Below are 19,847 nucleotides of genomic sequence, written 5' to 3' on the forward strand. Positions count from 1 at the left end.
TCAACGGATTGGCACTGACACAGCCTCTCTGGGATTGGCTGCACTAAGGGGTTTCCTATTGGGAAATCCGTAAGGGCTTGCTTTTCACGCTGAAAGCCAACCCCTCTGAAGGCATGCATTCAATGCCAACCAACAATTCACCTTCAGAGGGGCTCAGTTCAAGCTCTGCTTTGTCCATGTTTTCCTCTATAGACAGCTTTGCCGCTTTCGATTAGCTGAAGTTGTCGCCTGATGCCATAATGATGCCAGGTGATTAAGAGGTGGGCGATTGACCAGGATCCAACCCATTGACTGGAAAATGTTCCTGACCCCTGCTTCAGAAGCAGCTGGGTTCAGTCTCTGCCATTTCCAGTTATAGAGAGATGCTAAGGATTGGATCAGGGAACTGCCTCATGCACAGTTCCTCCCATGTATTTTGAAAACTCAAGTTAACCCTCTTTTTAAAATAATTAGTATGTGTTCCTCTTTAATAATATTTTCCGAGATCATGTCTGTGAAATGTTCTGATCAACCTGAGCATTATTTTATACTTCCTCCCCCAACCCATTCAAACTTCATCCAATTGCACTGATCCTGCACCTTACCTTTTCAGGTTATAATGGCCCATATCAGCCCCATGCAGAAGGCAATTGCTGAAATCCAGTCCTATAAAGAGAGTCTGAGGTTACCAGGCATGAGGCTGCAACCCCTCTCTGTGTTCCAAAGAACAAAGCAACTTTTGAAAGAGCTGAAGACCTTAGAAAGAATTACCAAGGAGCAAAACGCACTGCTTGAGGTAAAAGCAAATACGACGTAGGTGCTGGAGTGACAGAAAACATCCTGTCATGTTAAGTAATTTTAATGATGGTGGTGATGATGATGATGATGATGATGATTTATTTATACCACGCCCACCTGGGCGGCTTCCAACAAAATATTAAAATACAGTAATGCATCAAACATTAAAAGCTTCCCTAAACAGGGCTGCCTTCAGATGTCTTCTAAAAGCCTGGTAGTTCTTGTTCTCTTTGACATCTTTGTGACTGGACAAGAATGTGACAGTCGGTGAACAAAGCACCTGTCTGGCAGGTCTTCTGCATCTGCTTTCGCTGATTATTTAACCCAAGGCACAAAACTTTGGAAATGCCTGGATTTTTAAAAGTTAACTTCACAGTTGTGCATCGTGTGCGTTTCACAATTGTCTTAAAAACGCATCGTGTTTCCCCATTCAGAAACACAGACACCTCTCCTAAGCAGTGCAGTTCAGATATGAATCATGGCTGCACATCACACATTCTACATCACAGATCCACATCTGGACATTTTAGCTGCTTCTGCTGCTGCTTTCATTATTGCTTCAACAATGATTTCCCTCTGCCTGTTTTGAATACTTCATCTGTAGTACCATCGATATTAGGGCTACCATACGTCCTGATTTTCCTGGACATTACAGGGATTTCAAAGGTGGAATTTCTGAAAGGGGGCACTTTGTTCTGGATCTTAGAGAAGTCAATCAAAAAAGCACTTTTTTGGCGTTTTTGTAAAAGAAAGCTCAACCACTTTGGGGTCTTCCTAACAACTGTTTTGGGGTGTCCTGGTTTTTACTTTCTGAAAAATGGCAAGCCTGTATTCCCTAATGCAGCGAATGAAATATTGTCCTTTGTAAAACAAAATTTTAATTTTTTTAAACTTGTATTGATAAATGCAATACTTACAAACACAAACCAGAAAACCAGAACACTAAACAAACTTATTATACATAGATACATACACCTCTCAGCTTAGATTACAAAAAAGAAAACAAACATACAAACTAAATATACAGACATAAATTTTGACTTCCCTCCACCTATATGTGGCTTCCTTTGTTTCTTTTCTTCTTTTTGCTGTGTTATCAATATTATTTTTGACTATCTCATCTTATACCCATTTCTTCTTAATTTTTTACTCTATACGTTTCATTCATTGCATATTGATATATTAATACCAGAACAATATTTTTTGATGTATTCCTCCACGCAAGTCCACTCTATCAGTTTTTCGTCTGATTGGCGTCTTACCACTGCTGTAAGTCTTGCTGATTCTATATATTCACAAAATCTTATTTGCCATTCTCTTATTGAGGGAGTTTTTTTTCTCCTTTCCAATTTTTTGCTATAATCATTCCAGCTGCAGTGGTTGCATATAAGAAAACTTTTTTCCTAGCGGCAGGAATGTCAGTAGATATAATTCCCAAGAGGTACACCTCGGGTTTTTTCCGTAATTCTATGAGCAAATGCAATTGCCTCTGCAGACGCTTAACTGTGAAGTGCTTCCATCACTCAGCATAGACAGTCTTTGGGCTGAATGGTGGCCTGACCTGTTACGAAGCAGCTCCACCTCTTTTCTCTGTTTTACTTTCCTTAATGTGTTGACTCGTCCTTTATGAGCTGGACATGGCTGCAGTCTGTGCAGTGTGGGTGTTTGATGGTTTATTAGGTTACGGGGCTGTGTGTTCCACCGCCCACTTCGAAACAGCTAATAGTAATTACTGTTTTACAGCCCATTGTGAAAGAGCTGGAAGAGAGCGAGCAAGAAATAGACTCTCTGAAGCAGTTCCAGTTCCTGAGGAGTGGCTTGGATGAATTGGCTACAGAAATCCCATGGCCTGCTCAGGCTGCCTCCTACCCAGAGGTGAGGTTTGCATCCCTCCTCCATCTCTGCTGGATGCCTGCTGTGCTCTGAACTTAACTGCAGTATCTAAAACTCCCATCAGCCTCAGTCAGCATGGCTGGTTGCCAGGGATGATGGGAGTTGTAGTCCCAATGATAACAGGTTGCCTACCCTTTCATCATTCCTCCTCTGGTGTGTTCCAGTGTGTTCACTGGCTCTTTCCAGAGTCCTTCCCTCCCCGCTTCTCCATCTGCCACGTAAATTAACTGGAACCACCCAGAGTGCTAATTGTTTTTACATTTCTCTAGCTAATTGCATTTCAGACTCAAAACTGTAAACAATGTGAAGGGGCGGTTCCAGAAAGAGGTGAAAATTTCCTAATTGGAAATTTTCCAACTGGAGGAGTCAGCTGCAGAAAAGATGATGCAGAGATAAATAGAAAACATGGCCGAATTGTATACCCTTTTCTTTTCTTTTTTTAAAAAGCAGACAAATGAACCAGCCGTTCTCTTTTGAAGCTTAGGAGACTGGAATAGATTTTTGATCCCAAACTTATTAGCAGCTGCTAAAATAACAACATGTGTGCGCGTTGAAACAGATGAATGTGTTAAACTGAAATATTGTTAAGGCTTTGGGAGGACTGGAAAAGGACGAAACAGTTTCATTGAAAATGGACTTAAGGTTATAATGTAGCTTTATGAGGCTTTGCCCTCGGGTGGGAAAAAATATTGCGCCCGGGAAAGGGAAAATGGGAGTCAACAGACACTCAAGGATTAGTTTCGGAGAAAAAGCTTTATTTCTACCATCCATGAACTGGTAGAAGGAGCAAGTGTGATAGATTCACAAACAAGCACGGGTTCACAGTCATTTGCACAGAGCATATATTCCCCTTCCAGTTCCCTCCCCTTCCTCCTCCTTCTCCGAAGTCCTGCCCCATGTTGAGTTCCCCTGAGCATGAACAGAAAGCTCCTATCTTTGGGACTATTGTGGACTCTTGGCACCCTTCCCGGGAAAGGGGAATGAGAGTGGCTCAGCATGTCCAAAGATGTTGCAACTGAATGAGATAAAAGTCAGTTATCAGGCTTGAGTATTCTTGGCAATGACAGAGCCTATTTATTAGCCTTTTGAAGCCTCCTTGTACTGATAAAAGAATAACATTTTTCCTATGCATCTTGTGAGAAAAGCAGAGAAGAGCAGAGAAAAGCTGTTTTGGATTTTTTAGAAGACAAAAGGAATTTTGGACAGTTTTGAGGCCTGGGGGGGGGGGGTGACTTCGGGCCTAGGTGGGGTCACCTGTCCTCACCTCCTTCAATAATACTAGTTAAAAGTATGAGAAAGCAGTTTCCTCGGAATTCACTTGGACTTAGTTTAGTACAGCCATACCTTGGGTTGAATGTGCTTCAAGCTGAGCACTTTCAGATTGCGCTCCGCGGCAACCCAGAAGTAACGGAGTGCGTTAGTTCCAGGTTTCGCCGCTCACGCATGCGCAGACGCTCAAAATGACGTCACACGCATGCGCGGAAGCGGCAAAACGTGACCCGCGCACGTGCAGACGCACAGTCGCATCTTACGTTCCATTCAGGATGCAAACGGGGCTCCGGAACGGATCCCGTTCGCATCCCAAGGTACCACTGTATTCTGGTACACATTGTATAGCATATACTAATATTAATATACCCATTCTCAGAATGTGGATCCTAATGTAGCCATAATGTCACCACACACAGAGAAAGAGAAGCAACAAACAGGCTTAGGGAGAAATCAGAAGTTCTCAGAAACACAACACATTTTTAGGGAGGTAACAAGGGTCCAGAATGATGATTGACTCTTGGCAGAGTTGAGGGAGGGAGCTAAAATTGAGTATGTAAGGGAGAAACAGAATGGAATGTTCAGAAAGAGATTTTGGGTTGGTGGGAGGAGCACTCCATGCTTCAGCTTTTTGTTGCAGATCCCAGAATTTTTTGAATTTTTTGATTCAGACAAAAAACAAACAAAACAGTTTTACAATTTAGTTTCTTCAGATGTATGGATATTCCATTAGCAAGCATTGGGCCCGCTGCACTCTGAGCTCAACACAGCGGGATCCCATTCTGTAAGGGCACAGCAGCAGGGGAAGTGCTGGTCAGGTGGGGAATGGTCTGTGCCCAAAGCCCTCCTGCCCACGCAGTGGCAGCTTTAATAAGCCTGTAGCAGCCATTTGGAATAATATCAGGTGGTGGGGTGGCACACTCTTCTTTCTCCTGTGAGCAGCCAAAGGGGAGCTGTTAAGGAAGAAATGGAGACTCAAATGGATTAGCTGGATAGAGGGGAACACGAGAGTATACTATATAGGTGGAAAAGCAAGGAAATGACTAGGCCATGCAACTATGCTAACACCTTTCGGCTCTCCAAATTACAGCAACATTAGTAGCAGTGTCACATTTCGCACCTACTGCAATGTATATACTAGTCTAAAGCCCTAATTAAATTGCATAATTGCCTGGTGGTTAGGATGATTCCTTCCTACATACAAATAATCTGTTCAGTGAGGACACAGGAACAGAGAAGCAGAGACAGGGAAGGATGCCCTGCTTGCATTTTCTTGGGCTATTTTCCGGCTTCTTGTGTAAAAACTACACAGACCTCTTAATTCCTGGTTTTGTGCCACTTGGAATAGGAGGGAAATGATGTTGTTTTAAAAAAACCTTCTGGACTTTCAGGAAGTGCTAGTGTATTATAGTTGACCTATCTAGATTAGTGACTGAGCCTGTCAAAGGAAGATCTCCTGAGCATTCACCCTCCAGGAATTCTGCTCCCACAAGCCTCACATGTCCATTTGCCACCCAGAGTGGTGCTATTTACTGAAGCTCCACATTGCCTGGCAAGCCATGGCCGGTCGAAGACACATCCAGAAGGCTCTTGTTTTCATGCTGAGGCCTTTGCTCTGGTTTTCAGCAGCAATGGGGCGCTACTTCCGTGTAAGGCAGAGAGCCAGAGGGAACCGCGGAGATCAGGCTCCAGTAAGATGCTATAAACTATTTGCTGTTTCCTTCTGTTTTTGCGCTTCCCCTCCCTGCCCTCATGAAAAAAAAGTCACATCTGAGCATCGTTGTTCCTTAGGACGAGGAGATGGAAGACATAAAGCAGCGGATCTTCCTCCTTTGCCAGAGGAAGGAGGACATTCTCACAAGGATGAAGAATTCCTTGGTGGAGCTACACCAGAGGCCAGAGCAGCCTGAACTAGAGGAGGATATTTTGGAATCCCCAGATCCGGAAGAACATGGAGCTGGTGCTGATTGGCAGGTAAGTGGATACCGAGCCAGTGTGGTGTGGTGGTTAAGAGCGGTAGACTTGTAATCTGGTGAAACGGGTTCGCGTCCCTGCTCCTCCACATGAGCTGCTGGGTGACCTTGGGCCAGTCACACTTCTCTGAAGTCTCTCAGCCTCACTCACCTCACAGAGTGTTCGTTGTGGGGGAGGAAGGGAAAGGAGATTGTTAGACGCTTTGAGACTCCTTAGGGTAGTGATAAAGCGGGATATCAAATCCAAACTCTTCTTCTGCAAGCGGTTTTGTAGGAGTATGTTCAGAGAAATGAGGAAGCCCTTCTAGATACTGGTTATTTTAGGCCGGATCTGCTTCTTACCAGAGTTTCAGGTCCATTTGCCACACAAAATGGCGTCTTTGTTTTGTGTATATCCCCAGCTCCATTGTAGCTTGTATTAAGGGTCATTAGTTTGTACGTTTCTCCTCCCTCAGTTCCACATCATTAGATGGAAGATGTTGGGGAAGTGTATGATGCAGGGAACTGGGGAAGAACCAAACATAAACATGGAGATAGATCTGGTGGTAAGGATGTAGGAAGGCTGCTGGATCTGGCCAATGGTACATCCAGTCCACCATCTTGTTCTCAAATTAGTCAACCAGGTGCCTCTTCTGGGAAGCCTGTAAACAAGGCATGGGTGCTAGTCTCACTTGTATTATATCCCAGCAAATGGTATTCGGAGGCATCCTTGAGGTGGAACGGAGCCATCATTCTTAATCATGTGGGTTATACAGTCGTACCTTGGAAGTCGAACGGACTTCCAAAACGTTCAGAAACCAAAGTGTGGCTTCTGATTCGCTGCAGGAAGCTCCTGCAGCCAAACGGAAGCCCCATCAGATGTTTGCCTTCCAAAAATAGTTTGCAAACCAGAACACTCACTTCCGGGTTTGTGGTGGTTGGGAGCCAAAACTTTCGAGAACTAAGCTGTTTGAAAACCAAGGTACACCTGTAGTTCCAGTCTTTAATATTGTGGAAATTTGCTGCTGGGCTTTCTGTTTCTATTTTTCAGTTGTTTCCATGCTACTGAGAAAAGGTATCAGTAGTTTTATACGTCGCAACTGTGAACTCAGAAAGGAAACAAAATGCTTGTTGCTTACAGATACATCAGATTAACAAACTCTTTAAGATGGATAAACAAATTGAATTTGCAGAACAAAAATCCCAATTCACAAGGGATTTATTTGATACAGTAAAGTAAAAGTATTATCAAAAATGTACAAACTGCTTCTATAGAGTGGGATACAAAAGAGGAATTTGTGAAATCAAGTATGACTGAATGGGCACAGGATGTGGGTCGTAATGTTGATTATGAGCTTTGGGAGAATTTATGGATGGTAAATATGAATTTTATGGTGTGTTACACATTAAAGCAAAATATGATGAAAATGGCCCACTGGTGGTATTTAACACCTGCCAAACTAGCGAAAATGTTTTAAAAAAGAGAAAAGGTAAATGTTGAAAATGCAGTGAAGCAGAGGGATCCTTTTCCCACATGTGGTCCTGTAAAGTAATCAGGGAATTCTGGGAAGTAATTTACAATGAATCAGAAAAAGATATTCAGATAAAGGACGCGGGTGGTGCTGTGGGTTAAACCACAGAGCCTAGGACTTGCCGATCAGAAGGTCGGCAGTTCGAATCCCTGCGACGGGGTGAGCTTCCGTTGCTCGGTCCCTGCTCCTGCCCACCTAGCAGTTCGAAAGTACGTCAAAGTGCAAGTAGATAAGTAGGTACCGCTCCGGCGGGAAGGTAAACGGCGTTTCCGTGTGCTGCTCTGGTTCGCCAGAAGTGGCTTAATCGTGCTGGCCACATGACCCAGAAGCTGTACGCCGGCTCCCTCGGCCAATAAAGCGAGATGAGCGCTGCAACCCGAGTCGGTCACGACTGGACCTAACGGTCAGGGGTCCCTTTACCTTTACCTTTATTCAGATAAACCTTCCCAAAAAAGCCCAAGGCATTCCTTTGGGGAATGGTAACAACAGAGCTCCCTACAAAACAAAACAAAAAATTATTATATGCCACCACTGCGGCTAGAATCTTATTGGCACAAAGGTGGAGAACGAGAACCAAGGAAGAGTAGCAGTTTAAAACGCTTGAATATGCTGAATTGGCAGGCATAACGAACAGGGAAAGAGAAAAGGACAAAAAAGAATATAAGGAGGATTGGAAAATGTTTTTTTAATATTTTAAGAACCAGTATAAACAAGTAAATAACCTAGCAGGTCTTGAGTAAAAGCAGCAGAATTAGGAGCTAATAGAATTTAACAGCAGAAGAAATTCGAAGATTAAAAATTTGGAATACCCGATTTAATAGAAAGATAAAGAAACCAGGAAAAGGGTGAAAGGGGAGTCACCAGGTATTTAGTTGTACGTTGAGACTGGTATGAAAGCTGTACAATTGGGGGGTGGACAGAAGGGAATGTGTGTGAGAGAGAGATATTTGCCTCTGTACAGTGGTACCTCAGGTTAAGTACTTAATTCATTCTGGAGGTCCGTACTTAACCTGAAACTGTTCTTAACCTGAAACACCACTTTAGCTAATGGGACCTCCCGCTGCTGTCATGCCGCCGGAGCACGATTTCTGTTCTCATCCTAAAGCAAAGTTCTTAACCTGAAGCACTATTTCTGGGTTAGCGGAGTCTGTAATCTGAAGCGTCTGTAACCTGAAGCGTATGTAACCTGAGGTACCACTGTATTAAAAATGAAAGTAAAACAAAAACGAAAATGCTTGTTTTACATGATTACAAGGTGGAAGTTGTTATTAGTGGTGGTTATCCTAAGGCAGGGCTGGGGAAGCTCTCACCTGTGGGCCAAATTTGGCCCACAGGCCTGTTTTCCCTAAACCCTGCCCACTTGCCCTGCCAGTTAAGGTCATAAGTCTCTAGTACTGGGACTGTCGGGTGCTTAGGAAGCACTGCACAAGGGACCTTGGCAGGTTGGTGGGACAGTTCACCTGTCAGTCATCTAGCAGCATCATGACATCCGGTGACTGGCAGGTGGGTTGACCCACCTGCCATAGTTGGCCTGCTGGCGTGGGACCAGTTAGCAATTTGGTCCACTGGCCCCAAAAGGTTTTCCCCCTACCCCGTCCTAAGGCAACCAGCCAGCCGGTTTTCCCACCCCACCCAACTCCCTTTGATTGTCATTGGTCATTCATGGTTCGTTATAGCATTTGTTTATTATTGGTTTATTACACTGGAATGGGAAAAAGAATGGCAGGGTTGGTTAGGGGAGGTCTTTCAGATCACCTCGGTTTCTCATTCACCCCTGGAACGCATGTAAACAAATCAGAAATTGAAATTAGTTTGTGGGGGTTTTGCGTAAGAGAACTGATATAAACCCGCTTTCCCCGACTGGTGCCTTCCAGATATTTTGAACTACAACTCTCCTCCCCTCCAGTTATTATTCTTGATAATTATTATGTCACTTACGTGCCAAAATGGCTTCTAAGTGGTTCGCAAGTATAAAATCAATACGTAATTAAAATACATAGTAGCAATTCGATTGGGGCATCAAAAACGTCCATAATTGAAACATGTGCTAAATTTACAAAATATACAACAATGAAAAAGCATGACCACGAAAGCAGTTTTAAAAGGGTAAAGGTAAAGGGACCCCTGACCATTAGGTCCAGTCGTGGCCGACTCTGGGGTTGCGGCGTTCATCTCGCTTTATTGGCCGAGGGAGCCAGCGTACAGCTTCCTGGTCATGTGGCCAGCATGACGAACCAGAGCAGGGCACGGAAACGCCGTTTACCTTCCCGCCAGAGCAGTACCTATTTATCTACTTGCACTTTGACGTGCTTTCGAACTGCTAGGTTGGCAGGAGCAGGGACAGAGCAACAAGAGCTCACCCCGTCGCGGGGATTCGAACCGCCGACCTTCTGATCGGCAAGTCCTAGGCTCTGTGGTTTAAAAGGGTACAAAACAATAAAACCAGAAGTTCACTTCAAGGAAATGCTTGCCTAAGCAGGTGTTTTCTTCAGGAGGTGGTGGAATGCCAACAATGGTGGAGCCTCTTGGGAGTTGTAGTCCAAAATATTTGTTGGGCTCCAGGTTGAGAGAGGCTTGTGCAAACAAACCCCGTTGCTAGATGGTTTGGCACTAATCAGAGTTGTTGAGACTGTGCTATTTTGCACTGGGCATTGATCCAGTGTACTTTATTTAAGGTCTATTGACTTTGAAAGATAGATGCAATTTTAAACCCCGTTGAAATCTATGGGATTTAAAAGCGCTTTAATTTTTGGTTGGCTCAGGCCCTATTAATTTGTCTGGATTAATTGGAGCTTTACACTCATGAGAAACTGACTGGACATTGAACTTTGGGGAGGACTTGAATGAAAAGTTCTTTTCGCAACTACAAATAACTGGGCTGTATCTGTGTGTGTACATTTTAGCCGAAAAAGCGAGGGTCACTGTCTCTTCTACCTTCCTTGGTTGAAGAAGCTGAGGACAATTCATTCCACAATGAAGTGAGTATAATGCAGAATTGGTTGGATTAATTCCTCAAAGAGTGACTAATTGCTTCACAGAGTTTGGTGGTGAATTCTTTACCGTGTACTAGGACACCCATTTTAGTTATCACAGGAGCTGCTGAATTGTCCATCGTTTCCATCATTTTTACGAATGCATCACATATAGCTCAGAGCTTAAAAATGGGAGCTTTTTGTGAAAGCTTCTGTGAGCAATCTTTTGGCAAGTTTGTGGGGAGGGGTGTGTTTCTGTGAAAGGACGTGAAGTGATTTTTAAAAAAGTTGGTTCTTTCATCAATTTGGCAGGGGGACAATTTGGTGAAAGGACCTGTAAGTCTTTGCCCATTCAAAGTGAGAACAATGCTGATCCAAGAAGACTGTTTATGGAAGATCATATCCTGGCTTTGTAAGCCAACTTCTGGATGAGCCTTTTGGCCATGCGCATAGCCTCTCTGTTCCTTCCTTTTTGCAAGCAAGGAAACAAACCGAAAGGTTTCCCACTAACCATAGTTTCTTGTATCACACAAACTGGGAAACTGTGGTTAGCACATTTGCAGCAAGCCCGAATATCTAGTGAACGCCAAACCATAGCTAAAAATCCTGGCCTGTTCTAACACTGCAAATAATAGTTTACAGGTTTGGGATGAAACAGAAAATGAGCTGTGCCTTCCTAGAAGGCTTCTGCCTCATTGGGAAGTGTGATGAAACACTCGTCTGTTGCACGACTGCAATGTAGCTTCTTGTGCAAAGTTAAGAGTCTCCCCAGTTCTGCTTCTTGCTCTACTCACCATTGGCACCCCCAGAAAGTTGCCTACAAGGGAATGTGGCTCTCAGACTTAAAAAAGGTACCCTGAGACACCATCAAAGAAAAAACATTTATTCATCTCTGCTTTTCTTCGCAGGCTGTGGATGCTGAGGAGCCTGACCAGCAGTTAATTTCTTTGTCTCCGCAAAAAGCAAAAAGTGGTGAGGCTCTTGGAAGTCATAGTGAGGTAGGTGTGCTAACTTTGGGTCCATTAAAACTATCAGATTGTTACCAGAAAATTGCTGTTGAAAATATCACGATCAGATTACCTGTTATACCAGCAAATTGAAATGAGAAATGAAATGAAAGAACCTGAAGGCAGGTAGGCTGCATTGTGCAGTGTACGTACGGTCATAGGATTTAAGCCAATGTCCCCAATCCCTTGCCTGCCAGCTGCTTTGGACTACGACTCCCATCATCCCTGACCACTGGCCATGCTGGCTGTGGCTGATGGGAGCTGTGATCCAAAATATCTGGAGGCCATCAGGTTAGGGAAGGCTGGATTAGAGAGAAAGCCTATACAATAATCCATCATGCCTAAATGTAGCTTCTCTGCATAACATCCCATCAAAGGTTAATCTATATTTTTACTTTAGGAAAAAGACAAGCGAGGGGAAACATGCTGCAGGTTTATACACTGTCGAAAGTGAATAGGGACAACTTTTTTCTGTCTTTCAAGCCTTAATGGTGAGAGATTTAGGACAGACAAAAAGGAATTTGTTCTTCACACACCACGTAGTTTCCTTATGGAATTTGCTGCTCGCAGGATATTATTATTATTACTATTACAAGTTATTGCCTGCTCTTCACCTAAGTTCCCAGGGCGGGTTAGAATGATTCAAACAAATTGTTAATATTAAAGTACACTATTACACAATAGTAAAAGCAGTTTTGAGCCACTTAAAATTAGAGAAGTATGGTGGGCCCTAACAATATACCTCTCAAGTGTGAAAAGCCAGGGCAAAGCGCATTCGTTAAAAGTTGTCCAGTGAAGGTGTCAAGACACACCTCTGAGGGAAGGGAGTTCCACAGTTTAGATGCGGCGATTGCCTCTAGCTCAGGTGGTTTAAAAAGAGGATCAGATAAATCCATGGCGGTTCTATGCATCGGAGTCATCAGAGCTGTGATGCTGCAATCCTGTACCCTCTTACCTGGTAGTAAGCTCCAAACTGAACTCACTGAGACATAAGTAGACATATGTAAGGTTGCACTGTAAGAACTTGTTGCTGGGAAACAGCAGTGAAGAAGGATATTGCCATCAGGTTAGGATGGAGGAGAAACTGGCTTTTGTTTGCATTTTAGTTGCAGTTTGACACCACCTGGAATAAATCAGTCCTATCTCTAGTTGCAGAGCTGAAAATATTCCGTCCCTCCCTCCCTCCCTCCCTCCCCTTCCTTCCTTCCTTCCTTCCTTCCTTCCTTCCTTCCTAATTTTAATTGTTTTAATTTATTTTAGCCCCAATCCTTATGCATACTAAACCTCAAAAGCAGCCCAAAGAAATCATACGCTGGCATGTAAACCAGCTTTGAAGTGCAGCGCTTAGAATCTTAACTGCATGCACAAGAAAAACACTTCTGGTGTGTGTGTGTCCCTCCGGGATAGCCACCTAATGAACTGTGAGTCAGCAGACTTCCTGTGCGAGCTGAGCTCTACCTGTGCAAATGCAAATCGGCTGCTAAGAAACCTGTTGCACCAGATCACGGGACTCTCAGCTGGCACCTGGGCTTACTTTTCCTTTCCTTTCTCCCCTAATCTGCCCGGCTCGTGCTGCTTTCCGAGAGCACGTTAGCTATTTTTCAGGCTCGCAGATCTTCCACCCTTTGGCTTTTCTTTCCCACAGGGCAAAGCCTCCTCCAGTCGAGTCACAAATACTGCCGAGTGCTTATTGGGAGATTCAGAGGAGCCTGTGGGTGCCGGTGGGCCTGACTCAGAGCTTGCCCGGCTCCTCCATGTGTGGCAGGCACAAATTGCTGAGCTGGAACGGTGGCTAGACCAAACGAAAGAGTCCCTGGGATCGGGAGGCCAGACCCGCCAAATGCAACAGACAGTGGAGCAGCGTCTAGCTGCGTGCCAGGTAAGCTGAGCTGAGCGGGCCAAAGGTCGCTGTTGCAGTTTCGTAAGCCAATCACCTTTGCCTCTCATTTCGGTGCGCCTACATAACGCCTGCAGCCTCGTCGTTCCTGCTTCTGGCTCTTTTTGTGTGTGTGAAGCTGCTGCAGTAAACAGGGACTGGCTGGATTCCTTATAGGGGCACACAGAGAAGGGCGCTTCCCCCCATGTTCTCAACTGGCTTCTTGTCTGCCAAACCTAGGCAGGCCCTAGGAGTTACCTGCAAATACAGGCTATGTCACCCAACCACAAGTGAATGCAGGGCCAGAACAGGACAGACACACCAGCCAGGGACATATATGTGCATTTCCTCCTCCAAGCCCCCTCTCTCCCGCCAGTTTTCCCTCCAACCGGGCTCTGAGATTGGAAAGCAGCCCAGATTTGAAGGGAAACGGCTTCCTTCAGCGAAGGGGGACTGGAGGGTGGCTAATTACTCCCCACACTGCTTTTTCCCTGCAAAGGCCTCCTACTCCCTTGTATATTCATGTTAGCTGGCAAGCGTGGCATTGGAAAGGACTGGTGGTGGATGAAATGCCATTTTGCGGCAGCCAAGGGAAGGGGGCACTAAGTTCTTATCAATGATTTGTTTTGTGTTTTGTTTGGAGACAAAGGTCGGCATCGTGCAGACACAGTGCTGGCCAGCATTTGCAGAGTGCTGCTGGCCGGTTAGTTGCTGCATCCCCCCACCTCCAGTGCTGGCTTGCAACACCTGCTGGGAAGGGTCGTGAAGGCAGAGCATTCACATTCCAATAATCTCAACTTTCGTTTTAAACCACCGCCAAGTTTCTAGTCCCTATTGCTTTAAACTGCATGGACAGTGCCTAATGAAATCTCCCAAAGCCAGCAGGGTTTCTAGTGATGTGCAGCAGGACTATCGTGCCCTTTTTATATTGTAAACTTCCCTGTGAGCCTTGGATAAAGGGCGGTATAGAAAATGTAATAATAATAGTAATAATACCCTGCATATCTCAATATGCACCCTCCCCCTCCCCCCATTGCTTAGAACAGAATAATTTGCGCAGACATTCATACCAGTAGCAGCATGCCGTTTTTCTTGGCGGAAAATTTAAACTATGTCATTGCTAAAGTTAAGCGTGGGGGCGCAGTAGAGAATGCACACCTCTGCTTTGGCTGCAGGAGTTCCTTACATTTCAGATCTACAAATCATGTTTGCATGACAAATAAACTCTCTAAAACGAAACCCAACTTCACCTGACTCAGCTGCAAATAATTAAAGCATGATGTGCTCCATATGGAAACTAATTAAAAAAACAAGCCCATTCCTAATTCATCTCCAGAATTGTAGAACTCCCAAAAGAAGGATAGAGAGCAGGTTTCTGCAACATTTCTGGAAAGTGCATTTCTGGTTCCAGTGAGGTGCCAGAGTTGTGCTCCCATTCCATCGATCATGTGCCTCTCTAGGCGATAGATGGGCTGAGCTGATTGGAGGACAGGGACTGTGTACACGCTATAATGCACATACCACATTCACTATGTCGCTCAGAGAATTCTGGGGGCTGTAGTTTTCCCCGGACAGGGTTGAAATTCCCAGCAACAAACTACAGTGCCCAGAATTCTTAAGGGATTGAACATGCTTCACAGGCGCTTTAAAGGAACGGTGCGTATGCAACCCAGCATCTGCTTCCCCTTCTTCCCTACATTTTTGAGAATGTTCTCGCGTGATTGTAGCATATACTGCTACAGTCTTCTTTATCTTTCCCTTCATAAACTTCAGCCTAAAACCCTCTAGCCGGCAATCTGCTTCCAAAATGGTTAATTCCTCTTCTTCGGCTTAAGACCTTAATCGTCATCCCCAACAGAAAGAACACCATGGAGACCTATCCAGAGAACATGAGTGTGCAAATGCACCTAAATTAGCTTGACTGCATTTGTGGGTGTCTCATATACTGATACTGAATTCATTCTCGTGAGTGTGAATCCAAAATGCAAAGGAGAGCATCGACAGGCTTTGATCCTTTGCTGTTGTGAAACCTGCCTTCACTTTGACTCCCCTCACCAGCCCTGACTTCATGCAAATGTAGGGCTAATAATAATAATAAATAATGCTATTATTTATTCCCCTCCCATCTGGCTGGGTTTCCCTAGCCACTCTGGGTGGTTCCCAACAGAACACTAAAACAGAATAAAACTTCAAACATTAAAAACTTCCCTAAACAAGTCTGCCTTCAGATGTCTTCTAAAAGTCAGATAGTTGTTTATTTCCTTGACATCTGATGGGAGGGCATTCCACAGGGTGGGTGCCACTACCAAGAAGACCCTCTGCCTGGTTCCCTGTAACCTCACTTCTTGCGGGTGAAGGAACCACCAGAAGGCCCTTGAAGCTGGACCTCAGTTTCCAGACTGTGATTCAGCACTACAAATCTCCCAAAGGGAGCCACACAATGACAGCCACACACTTGGCATCTCCCCACTGTCAACATCTAGATTGTAGGCCTTTCAGGGCAGAGACCTACCTTTTGGGGTTTTGTTTATTTGTTTAGGCTGGTGGTTTTCAACCAGGGTGCCTTGAATGATGGTCAGGGATGCCACGGGCAACACTGGCCTCTTTCCCTCTTTCCTTCCCTCCCTCCTCTGATGCCCTCTCGCATCTCTGCCTCCCAAAGGCTTGCACAGTTGTTTGTTGCAACAGCCCTGGCTAAAAGCTCCCCAGGTGAATGGTGCCTCTGGGGATTGCCAGGGGGCGCTTGCTTCCCAGGCCCCTGTGGGGCAGTGTGAGGAGGCACCTCTCTTTGAGGCGGGGGGTGGTGCAGCTCAGGGAGCAGGGGCGGCAGCAGCAGTTGCCTGGAGGACTCCCAAGGAGAGGGGAGAAGAGATGAAGGTGAGGGGCTGCCAGCTCTGCTGGCAAGGGGTGACATAACTGGGCTCCTGAGCCCCACAGGGATGCCGCAGAAAAGAATGTAGTTCGTCAAGGGAGCTGTGAACCCCAAAAGGTTGACAACCTCTGGTTTAGGCTATTTAAGAATCACCCTTTTTCCAAAGTAGCTCAGGGCAATGTGCAAGAAATATTTAAGCAAAAGAGAGTGAACATCAATAGAAGCATATGCAGGCTTAAAAGTGAGAAAATTGTTAAAACACTGTTACACAAGTTTATTGTGAGGATTACACATCCCTTAGTTCCGTTGTTAAATGTTATTCTGTAAAGTGTAATGCACACCAACAGAAATGTTAGTGGCTGCATTGGACCATTAAAGGAAAGAGGAATAGAAAAAAAAAACCTCCAAAATGAACAGTAGGGTGAAACAAGTAAGCAAGCTTTCAGATTTAATCAGGAGGACTCATGAGTTGTCTGTATGTTAAGCTAATAACATAAAGTGTGGGGGGGGCAGGGAGAAAGAAAAAGATAAATGAAATGCAAAATCTTAGCCTGCAGTTCGGAATAATCAGATGGGATGGGAGGGCTGAATGCCGACTTAATTAGGTTTGGGCTTGCTTAGGGCAAAAAGGTATCTGGTTGCGCCAGAGATTACAGGAAAAGCAACAAAGACCTGGAGCACCTTTGAAAACGCACACAGAGTTATTAAGGCATTAACTTTTGTGGCGCTCCTGGCCTCTGCTGATGTTTGTTTGCTGCAATGGTCTAACAGAGTTAGTCTTCCACAAGACCACAGGAGTACTGAAGTTGCTGCAGAGCAGTTTGCAAGTATCTGTTTGTCTCTTCCTCCTCTGACACCCACCACAAATACATACATGATTTTGTCCCAAGGGAGAAGGGAAAATGAGTCACTTCTGGATTCACCCTCCCAAACATTCCTGTTACCAGCCTTTGCCCTAATACAGAGCTTGGGGTGTTTTCAGTAAGTAAACTTTGCAGTGATTAAAAAAGAAAAAAAATGATTAACTGCTTGACTTTCCAGGCTATCTTATCAGAGATTGAACAGAAAGTGGCGCGCCTATTGGAGGACTGCAAAGACAGGCACACCGGTGAGGGCGCTGGCCTCCATCAGGAGGCAGAGAGCCTGTCTTCGAAGCTGAGAGATGTGAAATGCAACTTGGAAAGGGTGCAAGGCATGCTCCAAGGGAAGAGCACAGAAGAGCAGGTAAAACGAAACCGCAAAAAACAAGGCCAGTGTGAGAGTCGCTGTTGTGCGCATGTGTTCGTGTGGTGACGCATGCTGCAGTTTGCAAAGCTTTCATATCAGTCTTACTATATACCTGTTGGAACGGAGTACAGTGGTACCTCAGGTTACATACACTTCAGGTTACAGACACTTCAGGTTAAGAACTTTGCTTCAAGTACGGACCTCCGGAACGAATTAAGTACTTAACCCGAGGTGCCACTGTATTCTGCAAAGGGGCATGGCTGACTGGCTAGGAGGCACACGGAATAGGAGCAGCCCGCGCTGCCACGTCTTGTTGCAAGGAGAAGTCTCAAACCCCTTCGAGCAGCTGCAGGAGACTTCTCTATTTGTGCAATCAGTTTGTTAAGCCAATTCTAAATCTTGTGAGAAGAGGGCGGGGTGAGGAATCCTGTCCTACACTGGTCGTGTTGCATGTGGCCTTTCTCAGATTGGGAGGTGAAGCCCCCTGTGTCTGTTTGGTTGGTTTTAAGTTGCTTTGGGTTGCCATGGGCAAGATAATTCAACAAATCCAATACAGTGGTGCCTCGCAGGACGAAATTAATCCGTTCCGCGAGTCTCTTCGTCTTGCGGTTTTTTCGTCTTGCGAAGCACGGCTATTGGCGGCTTAGCGGCTATTAACGGCTTAGTGGCTATTAACGGCTTAGCGGCTTTAAGAAAAAGGAAACAAACTCGCAAGAACTCGCAAGACGTTTCGTCTTGCAAAGCAAGCCCATAGGGAAATTCGTCTAGCGGAACGACTCAAAAAACGGAAAACTCTTTCGTCTAGCGAGTTTTTCGTCTTGCGAGGCATTCGTCTTGCGGGGCACCACTGTACATGAGAATAATGATTCGAATGCTTGTAGAGGTTTCCACAGTCTGGAAGCCTAAATAGTCAGGATTCCAAACAATGCAGCCTCCTTGTTAGTCTTGGAAAATTCCATTCCACCTTAAGGAGCAGACATGGGATTGTTACATGTCACATGTCTGTTTACATACCAGCACAGCTTGCTGGGAACTTCCGTTGTGTGTATAGCTTTTGCTTTTTACTGTCTCTCTGAGGAGAAGAAAGGGAGACGACATGTTTTCTTTGTCCTGATTTATGCTTAATAAATCTTTAGCTGATAGTATGTTTCCACAAGCCTCACGCCTGTTCTGTTTGCGCAGTATTTTCTGCTAATATAGTGTGCTCAGGCTTTTGAAGTCTGAGTCGCTGATTTACATCGCACCAGAGATTGGGGGATCATCACGGCTGGAAACATGGAGTTTTTCTATGTTGATTTTATATTTTATTTTATTTTATTTTATTTTATATTTTATTTTATTTTATTTTATTTTTATTTTTATTTTTATTTTATTTTATTGGTATTTGGATCTTTATGAGCTTGAGGTTGTAAACCACTTAGAGATTCCCCACCCAAAACATCTGTAAGTGGTATATAAATTGTCTAAGCCAATTCATTATTTGTGCTCAGGGAATCTGTGGCCGAGTTCAAAATTTAGCATTAAAAAACTACCTTAAGGCGCTCCCACCTTCCTTCACCTTTCTATCACTGCAATCTTACCCTGAAAAGTTCCTTTGACCTGTGTGCCTCTCTCTACAGATCAGCCCTGAGGAAAATACCTCTGAGGAGCTCCCTCAGCCCTTTTATTTTGACCTCTCTGATACATTCCCGCTTCTTGCCTTGGACCAGCCTCTCTTCAGTAGGCAGAATGGTTTAGAGCAGCAGCAGGTAAATCGGCTCCCTTTCCCCCTCCTCCACAACATGGCAAGATAGTTTTGCTGTCTGTTGTTCTGCCTTATTTAATTTTGCCGCCTCTTGTATACATCTCACACGTAAGTGCCTAAACAAGCGCCTTCTCCCAGTATCAACCATCTTGGGTCCGATGCTCAGCAGGTGAGGCCCTGTTGGTGGTTGCACCAGTTGGTGTTGAAGCAGGACAGGGTCTTTCCGGTGGCTGCTCCCATTTATGAGATTCTCTTCCTAGCGAGGGGCATCTGTCAACCTCATTACAGTGGTACCTCGAGTTACATACGCTTCAGGTTACAGACTCCGCTAACCCAGAAATAGTACCTCGGGTTAAGAACTTTGCTTCAGGATGAGAACAGAAATTGTGCTCTGGCGACGCGGCGGCAGCGGAAGGCCCCATTAGCTAAAGTGGTGCTTCAGGTTAAGAACAGTTTCAGGTTAAGAACAGACCTCTGGAACAAATTAAGTACTTAACCCGAGGTACCACTGTACTGACTTTCAGGAGGAATTTAAAAACATTCCTATTTTACCGAGGCTGAGATACACTGCTAGGTTTGGCAAATAGGGGACCCTCTTGTCCAGGGGTCAGCAAACTTTTGCATTAGAAAAAAAACCTCAGACCTTGTGGGGGGGCCAGACTATATTTTGGGGGGGGGGGAAATAACAAATTCCTATGCCCCCCAAATAACCCAGAGATGCATTTT

The 19,847-nt window shown here is 44.8% G+C and overlaps 1 protein-coding gene across 6 annotated transcripts in view; it reads left to right on the forward strand.

The window, feature by feature from the left end:
* The window catches only part of SYNE2 (spectrin repeat containing nuclear envelope protein 2), a 236,383-nt gene that overhangs the window by 131,261 nt on the left and 85,275 nt on the right, over positions 1 to 19,847 (forward strand). For all 6 annotated transcript variants that reach the window (XM_081000779.1, XM_081000783.1, XM_081000782.1 and 3 more), the window contains exons 58-65: positions 593 to 775; positions 2,521 to 2,652; positions 5,731 to 5,913; positions 10,327 to 10,401; positions 11,304 to 11,393; positions 13,048 to 13,281; positions 17,192 to 17,374; positions 18,997 to 19,125. In XM_081000779.1, the coding sequence (XP_080856905.1) occupies positions 593 to 775; positions 2,521 to 2,652; positions 5,731 to 5,913; positions 10,327 to 10,401; positions 11,304 to 11,393; positions 13,048 to 13,281; positions 17,192 to 17,374; positions 18,997 to 19,125 (1,209 nt within the window). The remainder of the gene's footprint in view (positions 1 to 592; positions 776 to 2,520; positions 2,653 to 5,730; positions 5,914 to 10,326; positions 10,402 to 11,303; positions 11,394 to 13,047; positions 13,282 to 17,191; positions 17,375 to 18,996; positions 19,126 to 19,847) is intronic.

Source organism: Podarcis pityusensis (genome assembly GCF_964106645.2).
Source record: "Podarcis pityusensis genome assembly, chromosome: 1".
NCBI classification, from domain to species: domain Eukaryota; kingdom Metazoa; phylum Chordata; class Lepidosauria; order Squamata; family Lacertidae; genus Podarcis; species Podarcis pityusensis.